Genomic DNA, 15,474 nt, shown 5'->3' with positions numbered 1-15,474 from the left:
TATATTTTTTTTTGTTTCTGAGAAGATGGAATATCTGTGTGTGTGGGGAAAAATATTGTTGTTGTTTATTAGGGAAGAGGACTGTCTACCATATTTTAACAAATTTATGCAATTGGTTGTAGATTTTTTGTAAAAAAAATTTTTTTTTACATTTTGTATTGTTAAGTTATGTAATTTCTGTTATACTAATTACTATATTTACACACAAAAAATGTTTACTATTTTTTTAAAGAGAAAAAATCTATTTATGCTATCTATGCATATAAGTTGGACATAATTTAAAACAACAATTAATTAGTAGTTTTTCATATTATCGCTTGACCTGTTTTGCATCATCTATTTAACATTTCACCAAAGGTAACATTTTTTCTTTTACTGAAACGTTTTTTTTTTCTTGAGGAATAAGAGATTAGTCCTTTACAAAAGAATTAGATATTCATTATAAGACATCAGTTAGGCCAGGTTCACATTTAACTTCACATTCACTTTCACCTATCCTTTGGTCTGATTGACCGCTTGGGAACCACACAAGATCAGTTAACCTTTTTTCTCCATTCTTTTCTGTCATTTGTCTTTGATAGAATTTCATTCTGATAATATTGAAACCTGCCTTTTTACCTGCATGGGTGGAACACTTCGGGGGCCGATTTTCAGTTTGTGTTTCCACACAAACTGTCTTTGTGATCTTGTTTAAAATGTAAAAAGAAATAAACTCATTTGTATAAGAAAACTAACACCTGACTTAAATCTTTCTTAATGAGTTTCCTTTGTGTATTATAGGCCTATCATTAATAGTGATTGTTGTTTACTGGACTTAAACATATTATCAGGAGTTTATAATATAAAATGGGAGATTAGACCCTTACATTAATTTAACTAAAGATTAGAACCCTACCTTTAATTTCACAATAAACATAATACATTTTAAACCAGACTCTGATTGGAACTTGGAGATTTTTTTTTTACCTTGATGTCAAATACTTTCCTAGCACATTTATTAGAAAGGCATTTAAATGAATATCACTTTGTTTTCCACTGCTCATTATTATTATTTAAAAAAAGCATAATTCCAATTAAAATTATGATTTCAGGAAAATGCAGTCCTAGATTGAATTGTGACAGCTTTATTTGGTCAGATTGAATTGTGACAGCTTTATTTGGTCTTGATCTGGCTCTTGAGGTAAGTCTTTGGTTGTTCTCAAACCTGTAACTTTAAAAAAAAAAAAGATTCATCTTTTACAATAATGGGGGTAATTTTAGTTAATACTAAAAAAGATAAGGTATATGTAATTTTTATATAGAGATCTCTCTATCTATTCATGTATTATTTTTTTTTAATTTAAGAAATTGACTCAGCTGAACTAGGCAAATTGTACCTGCAAATATATGGTTGAATCCCATAGTTTGACTGTCAAATGTTATACCATTCCACCCCTTAGTCCCTTAATTATTTGTTAACTAGTTCAAACTTGTTAAAAATTGTTAATTACTTCACATATTTCAATTGCTTTGGTGACTTTTGAAATATGTTTTGGTGAGCTTGATACGTTATGTTTGCGATTGTACTTGATAGGTTATGTTTGTGACTCTTCTTCCACAATATTTTGTCACACCATCTGTTTTGGTATAAATGTTCTATCTTACCTGTTGTGGGCGCCATCTGCATTAACCTCTTGCTGAGATGGAAATCTACATAATAGCTCAGAAAATGTGTACTTATGTATTTGTACTTGTGTAACAGATAGTGTCCCTATTGGTTGCAAGGTTAGATGCTTTCAGAAAATAATAGGCAATGGACTAGACTCATCTAAACAAGTAAGCCGAACAAATTTCTTTACTCCACTGTTCAAATATTTTTCCCCCTTCTGTGTAGAATTTAAAAACACAACTTTCTTTTGCATGTCCTCCTGAAATGGATGAAGAAAGTCTGTGTGTCCTAGTGTCACTTTGAGAAACATCTAGAAGACTTTGAGTTAGTTGAAATACAAAATACAATACACAGAATGTCTTCAACTGGCTGTACATCTCTTTGTATTTCTCAGATGAAAAATCTTACCAGATTTGTGACAATCAGAGATCAGAGGCAGTGAACAGACTTCCTGGTCACTTGTGTAGAGACTATTTTGTTTAGAATATCACTTCATTTAAAGTTAATATCTTTTATGGGATGACGTTTAAAAACAACTTCCCAAGCCCATTTTCCTTTATTTTGTTTAGGGGGTGGGGGGGACATAAAACCCGGCCATGACTATTCCTTTCATCAACACGCTATGTCCAATAGTTACATTTCAGCCAGTTATGTCCATCTTTTCCAAGTCTTTTCGTGTTTCAAACAGTCCTCTATTAACAACTGTCTCTTAATGTGTACAAAGCTCATAGCAACTGACTCTGGGTGGGATCTTGGACAAGTTATTTCTTCCACTTCCCAGTCTCTGTTATAAGTGATTGTATAGCTCTGTGCCGTCGACTTTCTATCATGGAGGTTCGAGGCCCAGAGTATGAATTCAGACTAGAGCAACTTCAGAAAAAAAAACTTTTGAAAAAAAGTGCCACGGAAACCTCCCATTTACCCCCTTCTCTTAAAAGGTCCACAAAAATCATTGGAATATTTGCGCACAGAGCATGATATAAGCATGAAAGTTTCGCTAAACAAAAACAATTAGTGACAAATATTTCTAATCGCACACATTGATTATTGTTTGTTTAGATCTATTTAAAACTAATAACAGGATTTATTCAATATAATGGATGCCATTTCACTCAATTTAAGCCTTTATATATATATTGACGTAATATTCTAACCTTACGTCAATAGTCCTTTCCGCGCTCTGTATCAGAAAGTAATTCTGGACACTCTACTCTCGTGACTCTATTTGATTGGTTATTGTAAATCTTTAAATCCTATGAGCTGACACATTTTATTAGATGACACATTTAGCGCAAATATCTTCAGTTTAGAGCTGTAGAATTTCAGCTTTGCTGCTTACGTTTACTGTATGCATACAGTTCCTGACAGAGAAGAGTCGGCACTTTATGTCTAATTAAGTTTAAAAAAAAGAGTCAGTGTACTTAAGGAGAACGGTTTTTTTGGGGGGGGGGGGGGAGCAATATCTCCTAATACTTCCGACAGTTTTGCCAGGCGTTTCTTGACCACGTGATGGTGAGCAGTAACAGAGCAGTGATTCTGTGCAGTGTTTTGGAAGTGAACAATTGCCATGTAATTAATACATCATGAAAGTAGTGGCACTCCCCTCTCTTTCCCCATTATCTTGTCACAGACCGACTCTTGGGAGAACTCCAAATCAACCTTAGTCTATTTTGTTGATGGCGCTGCTGTTCAGTAAGTATAGTCTTATCAACTGACTGAGCCACTAGTAATCTTACTGTGACGAGAAACGTTTTATCCACATGTTACACGGCTACAGATCAGCGGTCACGTGGTCAATCACTAAGGTCAGCTTAACATAAAAGACAATTTCGAGAGTTGGAAGAACACCTCTATGTATCTGTTACTCAATGGATTGGTGAAAACACTCTTTTAACAAATGTACATACCGAAGCATTAAGCATTTTGTTTTAACACCTTCAAGTGTGAGCTTTCAACTGCGCAACGTACGCTGAGTTTAAAACAAAATTTGGACGGAAACACATTAGCATGTGGGTGAAACTGAGATAAGTATTATGTTTCTGCCAAAGAAGCAATGTCTTTTTTTTTGTGCAAGAACTTAATAATATAATACCCGTTAACACTAACACCTGATGACCACTTGAGGCAAACACCTATATCGTCTTGAGGCAAGGACATTTACCTGAGGCAAGGATTGACATCGTCTTGAACCAATGATTGGCATCGTCTCGAAGCAAGGATTGATGGAACAGCAGTAGTCTATTAAGTATCGTCTATTTCACACTAACTGATGGAACAGCAGTAGTCTATTGAGTATCGTCTATTTTACACTAGCTGATGGAACAGCAGTAGTCTATTGAGTATCGTCTATTTTACACTAACTGATGGAACAGCAGTAGTCTATTGAGTATCGTCTATTTTACACTAACTGATGGAACAGCAGTAGTCTATTGAGTATCGTCTATTTCACACTAACTGATGGAACAGCAGTAGTCTATTGAGTATCGTCTATTTCACACTAACTGATGGAACAGCAGTAGTCTATTGAGTATCGTCTATTTTACACTAACTGATGGAACAGCAGTAGTCTATTGAGTATCATCTATTTTACACTAACTGATGGAACAGCAGTAGTCTATTGAGTATCGTCTATTTTACACTAACTGATGGAACAGCAGTAGTCTATTGAGCATCGTCTATTTCACACTAACTGATGGAAACATAAATATTTACTCAATTTAATTCTATCACCTTAACACCACATCATCATGGGAGACTTTTGATTATATACTTTGCACTAACTGATAAGCCAGTAACTGTATGCGCTACTCAGTAGTGTGCAGTTAACATTATCGCAGCTAATTAGTTGGGATGCAGTGAAGATAATATGTCTGTCAAAGGGTGTCACAAAAAGAGTCATCACTTTGTCTGTGGTGCGGGTGTCCGGCATGTCTTGTAGATTTCCTACAGTGTTGCCGCTGTGGAGCAGAAGAAGAATCCAATCACAAGTCGTGTCAGCCACATCAATACTTTATCGATCGGGCTTCTCTCAGCGCTGGCGCACAGATTTCAAACTGAATGGACCCCCCTTCCCAACCACTGAATGTGTGTTCAAGTGGACGCCAGTATGTGTGGGGGCGTCTTGTGTATGTGTGTGTATTTACGTTTCAGATGAAGTAAATGGGACCGGTGTGTGTGTGTGTGTATATCGGTTGATGTGCGCGTCTTTGTTGGTGTACTTCTTTAATGACGCCAATTTCCCGAGCACCCTACATATTGGAGTCAGCAAATGTTTCTAGACATATTGGAGTCAGCAAATGTTTCTAGACATATTGGAGTCAGCAAATGTTTCTAGATATTTCTTACATTGTACACAGCAAAGAAAGCATCCCTTACAAAATGCTTGTATTAATACTCGGGAATATGTAAATATGTAAATCTATGTACAATTTAGATGTCTTCTTTTAGTCTTACAAAATATTCACATCTAATTTTATAACTGCAAAGTGCTCATTGCTTGATTTGTATACTGTCATTAACCTGGAACTAGACGTGTCTATGTGCTTGGCGTGCACTTCTAGAGTGTTTTGAAATGTGCTTAGATTAGTATCTTTCGGATGACGCACTGTGAATGTCTCGATATGTAAGTAACACTGTCCTTCCGACATTACTGATGGCCAGGTCTCTGTGACTGTGTGTGTGTGTGAGCAGACGGAGAGGGGCGGCCGTGGGATGGAAATATTGATTCAAGCCAGCCTATACCGTTTAAAGAATGCCCAGAGTAGAAGCTCGGAAAAGAATCAAAAAGGAAAAAAAAATGGTTGTGGGGGATGTTTTGGAATAGGGGGGTTGGATGGTGGGTGTGAGACGCATTTATCTATCGTAGCTGATGTCATCCCTTTTATTTCTTCTCTCTCTCTATCAGGCGCGTGTGTGTGTGTGTTCATCACCGGCCCTGCTTATTCCCACTAGTTAAAATGTTCATTCCTGTCGTCTGTATGTCCAGCCGTCTATAGAGGAGTCAGGCATCAACGAGATGTTATAGCTAAGCGAACTGTAGAGTTGAGATGTATGCTATGTCAACAGACAGCGGCGATGGAACGAGTGAAGGGGGGGGGGGGGCTGATGTCTAGTTTATATGTTCAAAGGTGAGAGAGGGGGGGAACATGATACTACAGAGTGAGTGCTAATGTGAACCACAGAGACGAGGATGTGTGTGTGTGAGATGGAGACATTGAAGGCAGGTCTTAGTTAGGATGTTACTAGACTGGACACAAGAAAAGGTGTTTTTTTTTTATTTTTAGCTCGGGGGTGGGGGGGGGGGGTCATATCTAGTTTATGATGTCAGAATAAAAAGTTACTAGAAAGGTCACCGCGCATTAATAGACTTTTACAACAGTCAAATATAGTTCAACACTAGTTGTTTATTTACGTATGCAGGTTTATTACGATACAGTATCCACCGTTAAATAGAGGAGAGGATTTAGATTTTTTTTTTTAGGTCTCAACTCCCACCAGTCTGATCCCAGCAGACCTGGCTGTGAGAGAGTCAGTATGCACCGCTCACAGTGTCAATCGATACCCAGTCTCGGCTCTTTTCCACGCTCGTATACAGGCCTCCCAACATTTTGTTTTGTTTGTTTTTGGTTTTTCTCCCTCTGAATCTTTTACTTTTGTTTTTGAAAAAAAAAATACACATACTGTACAAGTTTTGTTTTGAATTAGATTCGAGCAACTTTTGAAGGACGAAGATAGCAAAGAATGAAGGAAACATTTCAATAGAATGAAGGAAACATTTCAATAGAATGAAGGAAACATTTCAATAGAATGAAGGAAACATTTCAATAGAATGAAGGAAACATTTCAATAGAATGAAGGAAACATATCAATAGAATGAAGGAAACATTTCAATAGAATGAAGGAAACATATCAATAGAATGAAGGAAACATATCAATAGAATGAAGGAAACATATCAATAGAATGAAGGAAACATATCAATAGAATGAAGGAAACATTTCAATGTTGCTACTAAGAACTTGCTTTTGATTTGTTTGTTGTGCAGCGGTGTACTAGCAGTTGAACAGTTACGTATAGATGTGGAGGACTTGTGTTGGTTAGTAGGGCCAGGTTGGTGGCTTTCAGGCTGAAGAGGGCGAGGTGAACAGACAAGAACAAGCCAGAAGGAATTTAACCACGGCGAAGCAAGACAGAAGGGGAGGGCGAGTGAGAGTTAGACGTGATGGTGGTGGTGTGTGTGTGTGTGGAGGGCGAGTGAGAGTTAGACCTGATGGTGGTGTGTGTGTGGGGGGGAGAGCTCTTAGTGTATGTGAGACCGTTACGACCTTGGCTTGGCTGTGAGGCTGACGCTTCGCCTCACGCGCGCTTAGTCTGCTCATGCCAAGTTAAGAAAAAACGGGCGGAGGGGGGGGGAGGGGTTGTTGGCGAGAAGGGGGGGGGGCGAAGAATCGATATTGGCGGTGGCGAGCTGACAGTTTTTGTGTGCGGCTGTGTGTACACCTGTCTGTAGTGGTGCACAGTGAAGAAGAAAAAAAAAACATCAGGTGCGCTACCTCGCAGGTGATTAAAAAAAAAGTCAATGATTGTGTTAAATCTGAACTGTGCTTAGCAGAAGACAAAAAAGCTAAGAGTATCTACATGGACCTGACAAATTTAGAATTTCAGTAGATACTGTCTTGCGAAATGAATAAACAATGTTTATTTTTTCCACGCATATCTTTATCCGGAAATCAAGAACTAGGTTCACAAATGCATTCAGTGCCAGGAGGGGAATCTCCTAATAATTATAAGACTTTAGTTATCTGTTACCTTTTAATGTGGAGGAAATGGAAGGGCGAGAAGTCATAAGGAGAGGGGGGATACACTAAATGTCAAGTTGTTTTAGTGACTATGTACACTAAATAATGTCCAGTTGTTTTAGTGACTGTGTACGCTAAATAATTTCCAGATGTTTTAGTGACTCAGTTGTTTTAGTGACTGTGTACGCTAAATAATGTCCAGTTGTTTTAGTGACTTTGTACGCTAAATAATGTCCAGTTGTTTTAGTGACTCAGTTGTTTTAGTGACTGTGTACACTAAATAATGTCCAGTTGTTTTAGTGACTGTGTACGCTAAATAATGTCCAGTTGTTTTAGTGACTGTGTACGCTAAATAATGTCCAGTTGTTTTAGTGACTGTGTACGCTAAATAATGTCCAGTTGTTTTAGTGACTGTGTACATATAGTTAAATCTAAAGTTAGCTTGTGCAGAATGGACTTTGAGACTCTTGAAATCCTGCTTTAATCCATTGCAACCTACACAGAGAGTTGACCAGAGCTCTCTTGGGTTTGAAGTATGGTGTCCTGACACTTTGTTAATAGGAGCAGGCCTGTGTGTAAAGAGCTTATAATTTGTTCTTACAAAGCTTATATCAACTCACTCTGTTTGTCTGGTAAAAAAAAAGGCTTATACACGTTATTTCTCCCACACCCAATATAGGAACAAGCTGAAATTTTGCACTATCATTTCTTTTACTTGACAACACAACAATCAATTTAAAAAAATAACCAATTAGTTAATTAACTGTTGGTAATTAATTATTTTTTTTTTGTATCTTGAACAAGTTTAAGAAATTTTACTTGACTGATAAGGTGATGTTATTATTTATTTTTATTATTTATTGTTAGCAGAAAGAAAAGTGTGTAAATAACTTATTTTCCTAAGCAGCTCCCTGGCGTAGTGGTTAGTGTATTGCTTGGGGAGGCTGAGGAGGCCTTAGACTATGGGTCCAAGTTCAGTTGTTTTAAATAAATACATTTAAAAAGTGATTACCCAGATACCCCCTACTTTCTTCCCGCTAGCCCTTTTCAATTGGTTCAGACAAGTGATATTATCATAGAGTATTGAGAAGCATGAAATTGTGCAAAACAAAAAACAATTGGTTAAAAACATTTTCTAATCGCACAGATTTATTATTGTTATTCTAGATCTATTACAAATTTAATTACTTGACTGATCCAGAATAATTGGTAAACTAATATAAGCTTTTTTTTTTTTTAAAGTATTTGTTTGTATTTTGCTTGTTACTCATTTGTGTCAAGGTTTGACTGAAGATCTGGGAATATAGACACTCGTTTTTTTTTTTTTTTTAGTTCAATAGTCTGTTGTATCTTTAGTATTTGATGGTGCTGAAATGTGTGCATCCACTAAACATAAAAATTAACAGAATGTTTAAGTTAACTTTGCACACATTCTCAAGAATGACATGTCACATGTCTTCGTATATACAAAAAAATTAATCTTAAGGTGTACAGTTACATTTTTAACCTTTATTATTATTATTTTTTTTTTACACTCCAGAGAATACTATGAAGACAGACATTTTGAAAACAGTTGTAAGTGGATGCCTTGTGCTACATTCAGAGTGCTACTGCCATTAGTAGTCACATTTATACTGTACCACTAAAAGACCTAAGCTGCCATAGAGGGCAGCACCTCCGTTGTTCAGCAGTACCAGGTCCCTGACACTAAAGATGCTGAAACGAAAGCTTGAGGAGACTGCTGGTGAAGGGGAGGGCACAGAGACGACATCTAATGGACAGTCTGAAAGTGATGATAGCAACTGTTCAGCGGGGAGCACAGATGCTTTGGCACCAGAAGGTAGACCCAATCATTTCTTTATACAGTTGTACAATTTTTTTTTGAAGACCAACATAAGAGCCAATTGTTCCAAACTAGTCTTTCAAAGTCACTCTCTTTACTATTCTACTTGAAAGTCATTGTTTTAATTGTCACTACATATTCAAATACACATCCCCCCCCTTATTTTTATCACTACAAGCCATTCACATTTATTTTCTAAATAGGATCCCTAACTAGGAAAGCTGTTTTCAGATTTTGAGCAGCATTAGTAAATATTACTAATGTTTCATAAATTATAAACTTGGCAAATATAGGTGCCTTACACTCTTAACTTTGTTTCATAAATCATTTTTACTATTCCTCTTATTAGTTTGCAAATTCATGGGTGGAAACTGCATAGAACCTACCATATTTTGAATATGGTTCTCAAAAACGGCTTTAACGATTTTCCTAGTAATTTTACAATTTATGTCCACACATGGAAAAGTCTGGTTTGACCTTTATAATTTTTCATAATATAATAATCTCACAAGTAAATTTGGTCTATTGTAAACACTCATCAGTTGGAATTAATAGATATAAATAGAAATAAATAGACTTTCCGGAACATTTTGTGCACCCTCTTATTTAGAAATAATTAGTTGGACTGCTAGAATTAATTAGTGACAACGTGCATGTGTATATAATGCTTATACATTTTATCAATGCATTATATCAATACTATAACTCTAAAAAGATCCATCAATACTCTATTTCTAGATCCAGTATTCTAGTCTAGACTACAGTCTCATTTATTTATTGAGTTATTGAGAACAAAGTGATCACTCTTACAAAAAAAGTCATCAGTTTCATAAACTCTCTCAGTGCAAATAATTTTGATAGAAAAAAATCCGAAATAAAAAAAAATTGCTTTGGAGGGGGGGGGGGGGAGGGGGGTTAGAGTTACTTTATTTTATTATATAACCTAACATATTTGGTTTAATTTTAAAGGAAAATAAATTGGCTACAAAAGTGTAATAAAGAAAATAAATTATTCAAGAAAATATTTTTTTCATTAAATTTAAACTGAGCTCAGAAAAAAGGAAAAATATACAGAAATTTATTTAAAATTCGATATACTTAAAGATTTTATCTTATAATTACACATTTGATCCATAAAGATTAAGACATCACACAGCTAAACACATTTTATGACTCAATTTCATAAAAGATTATCAAAGGCACCTAGAATTTTATTATTTACATCCGAAAAAAAAAAGAGAGAAATAAAAAATTGAACATAAAAAAGATAAAGTGAAATAAATATTTGATACCAAGTTACGCGCTGAGAGTAATGCCACACTCACTAGTGCTAGGGAAGTTACTCTCTGAAACTAACACTTCACTGAAAGAGTTAAAGAGCAATTGTTTTTTTTTTTGTTTGTTTGTTTGAACTTTTTGTTTCTGCTACTTGATAACTTTTAGTATGAATCAATTGGAATGAGTTCCTAACAACATGAACATGTGTCTGTAATGTCATAACTACCTTCAGTTGTATGTGTGCACTCATATCAAAAACATGGCTCGTTTCTTTCTCTTAGCATCTGGTCCATCTCCACCAAAACGTATGAAGAAAAAGGTGAACTTCAAAGGAGTGACAGTTTATTATTTCCCAAGAAGACAAGGTTTTACTTGCGTGCCAAGTGAGGGAGGATCAACATTGGGTATTTACTTTTTTTTTCTTTAAAGCTCCCCATTAATATTATTCTTTTTTTCCATATGAACATCATTAAATTGTGTTTCTTGAATGATAGTTTTCGCTGCTCATTAGTTAGCTGCATCCTTTAATGATAATGAGCATAATTTAACCATGTTTCTTGTATGATTGTTCTCAGGCATGTCGGAGAGGCATACTTTCACCAAAGATTTTTCTCTTTCGGACTACACAAAAGAGCAGAAAAGAATACACCGTGCTATTCTTGCTGAGCAGAGGCGGCAGGGGAAGATGTTCCCCTCTCCTCTTCTTGCCTCCAGTGTGCACACTCAGGACGATGAGGACATTTCCTCTGGCAGTGAAAGCGACAGTGAGTATGATGACTACTATTTCCTGCAACCTTTGCCCATCCGGCAGCGAAGAGTTCTGCTGCGCACAGCCGGGGTGAAAAAAATTGACAACGAAGAGAAAGATGAGTGTAGGGATATCAGAGTTTCTCGTAACGTTTGTGGCTGTGACTGTAAAGTGTTTTGCGATCCAGCCACATGTTCATGTAGCCTGGCTGGTATACAGTGCCAGGTGGATAGGCTCTCTTTCCCTTGTGGCTGTACCAAAGATGGTTGCACTAACCCTGCAGGAAGAATTGAATTTAATCCTATCCGGGTCCGGACTCACTTTATTCACACTTTGATGAGGTTAGAACTGGAAAGAAAAGACTCAGAAAGCCCTGAGAGCACATCTTCTGCTGCCACTACATCCTTTCTGCAGTCCTCTTCTGCTAATGTTGACATTGATGTGGTGGGAGCTAATGGTGAGGAAGTTGATGTAGTTGTAGAAAACCCAGAATTTACTAACAATGATAGCTGCAGTGGCGCCAGCACTGATTCTAGTTCATCTAATGGCAAGTTAAAGAGTAAACTTAAACAGAAAAAAGCTGAATCGATTGATCTGAATCTGTTCAACAGCAATGAAAAGGGAAGTTGCAGAGATTGCCAGAACACAGACATGTGTAACGTCATGATGCATGATGTCAAATTTTCCATGGCGACCCAGCAGAGGCAGCAGCAGCAACAACGAGCCATCAGCATCACCCTTGGAACTCCACCTGGCTATCAAGGAGCTGGAAGCCAGCAGCAGATTCAACAGCACCACCACTTGGGTTTGTCTCCAGGCATCTCCTTACTTCACTCTTCTAGCCAACCTCAGGCCCCTCAGCAGCAGCCTTCTTCAGGCACACACATGCTATTGTTCAATGACGGAGAGGATGACGTGTACCAGGCTGAGAACACAACCTCTATGTACTTTGACAATGATGACAGCTCCTACTCTGAGTTAAGTGACACATCCCATGAAGGACTGGAACCTCGCTCATTTTCTCTTCTTAGCCAGAACAACTTCAGCAGTGGCAAGTTCCATCTGCCTCCATCACAAATATTCAGTCACATGGGTGGGGCTAGCAATCCTAAAACGCAGTCAGTGATGTCTGGTACTAACAATGTCATAACTCAACCAGGCCTGCATCCTATTTCAACTTCTTGTAGTCTGGGTGTTGACCATCACCAGCCTTGCAGCCTGATGGCACAGTCTACAACCACAGTGCATGCAGGGCAGTCATTACTAAGAGCTCCTTACCAACAACCAATGTGTAGTGTGCCACCATCGTCTACGGTTCTTCATCCCAGGCCCCAACTAGCATCAAGTCTTGGAATAGATATGTCAGATAGTAGTCACCTCTTACAAGGTAACTTACCGAGGTTCCCAAATAAGTTTAGCCATTCTGAAGAACTGGACACTACACTGCACTTGACCACACCTTCTTTTAAGCTGGACACGCCCCTTATTTCTGCGCACAGTTACGGCAGTGATGCTGTACCTGCAGCAGATTATTTACCCTCTGCTAACATATCGACACCCAGCACTGGCTCATTTGGTAACCTTTCACCAGCTGTACCTATTATCCCCAACACTACTAGCTTTGATACTCTGCAAGGTGGACCGTGCTGGACAACTTCATTGGTGAGTTCTTCATTAAGGGAGTGCTATGGGCCCTCTTTGCCATCAACATCGAACTCGGGGTTGGAACAAGATAGTCCTTGTAAGTCTAACTTTCATCATGATCTAGAGTCTTGTGCGCTGTCTCCCACTACTACCTATGCTACCATGACAACAACAACCCGTGACCTCTTGGCTGCCCACTGTCCTGGCATCTCATCTCACATGGACAGCAAGTCAGAGCATGCCACCAACTCTTCCATCAAAGATTCAGAGCCATACACAAACTTTCACCTCCCTAGCCAGAGCTCCACAACCGGTGACATTCTGTACACATCTCCATACTCTGATAGAAGAATCTTGGACTCTGGCAGTGGCACCATAACATCCACTGCGGAGTTAGAGAGCAAAGCTTGTAACTTGTCAGAGGAACTCTTCACCACTGCCTGCGTTGATTCAACCTCCCATACATCTAAGCTTACATCTTCAGATGTCTCTAGCTCTGATGTCACTTCATCAATGCTACCTTTGTCTACATCCTACATTCTGTCATTGCAGCCTGCAGTGTGTAGCTCCTCCTCTGACTCTACTGACTCCAAATGCTCAACAGTGGCTCAGCAGGGAAGTGAGGACACCTCTGTGTTCTATGACTGTCAAACCAGTTCCGTGTTGGGGGTTTCTGACACCCATGCTTCGCTGGACTCAAACATTGCCCCGAGTGACTTCTCTCCCCAGAGACTTCAATGTTCACACGTAGATGCCCCATGGGATAGTCAAGATTCTTCATTGGAGAAAATGTCTGTAGATATTCTATGTGAGGGCTCAGAGGCTGCAGTGTCTTCTTCCTCTGCACCTTCCTCATCATCAGCATCTCCAACTACTTCAGATGAAGATAAAGACACAAATGTGAGGCCCAGTTTTGGGGAGATTATGAAGGAGTCTCTTGTTGAAATGGTTCTTGTATAAACCTGTTAGCTGAAAGACTCTAGATTTCAAGTTGTATTATTTTCTTTGAATAGCCATATTTTAATGTCATAGTATTTATGTATATCTTAAAATAATTTTTAGCAGACTTTTTTTTTTTGTTAAATGATATTTTTAAAAAACTCATGATAAAAAAAACAAAAACAAAAAAAAACAAAACATAAAACAAAAACAATTAAGGCTTGAGGTAATTTATTAATTTTTGAAACCATTGGCCAGTGTAGAACAATTTAGTAATTTATTAACTATTCTGAATTTTTAATTCAAATTATTACTTCATTAATATAAACCTGTTAAGTTATGTGAAATCAGACAAGCCTGGCATACAAGTTCCAACTATTATGGATTAAATTAATGTAGCTTGTACTAAGTGGGCTTCATGTTTATTTTCGACCATCTTTGTGATATATACTGTAGTGTATATATATATATATATATATATGTGTGTGTTTTACCAAACCTGTCTCTTAAGGTGTATAGATGGCCTTTGCTGCCATCAATGCTTACTCTTAGTTTATAATATATTTGAAATCTAAAGAATGTTTAGTTGTGGATAAATAATAGGAAAATTATTACAATTTTATTTTTATTGGAGGGATATTTTTGTAAGAGCAGATTTTTGTTCAGTCATGGGCTTTTTCTGCAAGGACGGATTTACTTATCAGTGATGGGTTGTTTCTGCAATGACTGATTTACGTATCAGTGATGGGCTGTTTCTGCAAGGACTGATTTACTTATCAGTGATGGATTGTTTCCACACTGATTTACTTATCAGTGATGGGCTGTTTCTGTGACAGCAAAGTTTTTCAATGCTGATGAGTTCATGTAACAATAGAGGTTCTCATAAAACAATGGATTTAGTTCTTTGGCTGTATTCTTTTTCATCAGCGATGGGTCGGTCATAACTTGTTTTTTTTTCTATAAATATCCCAACTCATTTTTAGTGCAATATTTTTGTTTTATTGTTATTGTTCTTTTAAAAACAAAACAACAACAAAAAAAAAAAAAAAGATGAGTCCAACACCAATCAAGTCAATATTATAAATACTATGTGTACCCTGTCCTGAGATAGGATGTTTTTGTCTAACTAATTGGAGCCCAAAATTAAACATGTTAATTACTTTACATTAAGGGCTGCATTGTGTGCATTGTAAACATATTCTATATGTTCTCCCTACAAATTAGCTTGTATTTAAAAAACAGTTCAAGTTTATACATACAGATTAATCTTGTATTTAATGGAATCATAAATAGAATGAATTTTCAATAACTATAGAAAACAAAAGACTTCATTCTCCCTCCCCCCCCCCCCCCCCCCATGCCACTTCAAATTTTTATTTCAAAATGTTTCTTTTCAATTAGTGTGAAGCAAAATGACGTTGAAGAATTTTAAGCTGTAGTTGAAGTTATAAAACTACTCACCTTTGATTGTAATTTTTGACACCTGATAAGTTTAAAAAAAGTACTGTTATTGGTTTCTAGCTTAAAAGAAAACTATGGAGCTTGTTTCTGTCTGATTAAATTATAAGATAACTACAG

At 37.1% G+C, this 15,474-nt stretch overlaps 1 protein-coding gene across 1 annotated transcript; it reads left to right on the top strand.

Moving 5' to 3' along the window:
• The first annotated feature begins 309 nt into the window (after positions 1–309).
• On the top strand, positions 310–15,220 carry LOC106054311 (mucin-4-like). Its single transcript, XM_013210121.2, has 4 exons — positions 310–1,180; positions 8,985–9,284; positions 10,847–10,969; positions 11,141–15,220. Exons 2-4 carry the CDS (start codon positions 9,158–9,160, stop codon positions 13,915–13,917), a joined length of 3,027 nt encoding a protein of 1,008 aa, XP_013065575.2. The 5' UTR covers positions 310–1,180; positions 8,985–9,157; the 3' UTR covers positions 13,918–15,220.
• The last annotated feature ends 254 nt before the right edge of the window (positions 15,221–15,474 follow it).

This window comes from Biomphalaria glabrata, chromosome 16 (genome assembly GCF_947242115.1).
Source record: "Biomphalaria glabrata chromosome 16, xgBioGlab47.1, whole genome shotgun sequence".
Lineage (NCBI taxonomy): Eukaryota > Metazoa > Mollusca > Gastropoda > Planorbidae > Biomphalaria > Biomphalaria glabrata.
Note: the sequence above shows the minus strand (reverse complement) of the source record. Positions and strands in the feature narration are given on the sequence as shown.

Bases quoted from the DNA above. Each gene is read 5' to 3' on its own strand.
- LOC106054311 (XM_013210121.2), top strand. From the start codon at position 9,158: ATGCTGAAACGAAAGCTTGAGGAGACTGCTGGTGAAGGGGAGGGCACA. The intron at 9,285-10,846 runs GTAGACCCAATC...TCTTTCTCTTAG, and splicing joins AGATGCTTTGGCACCAGAAG to CATCTGGTCCATCTCCACCA. The intron at 10,970-11,140 runs GTATTTACTTTT...GATTGTTCTCAG, and splicing joins TGAGGGAGGATCAACATTGG to GCATGTCGGAGAGGCATACT.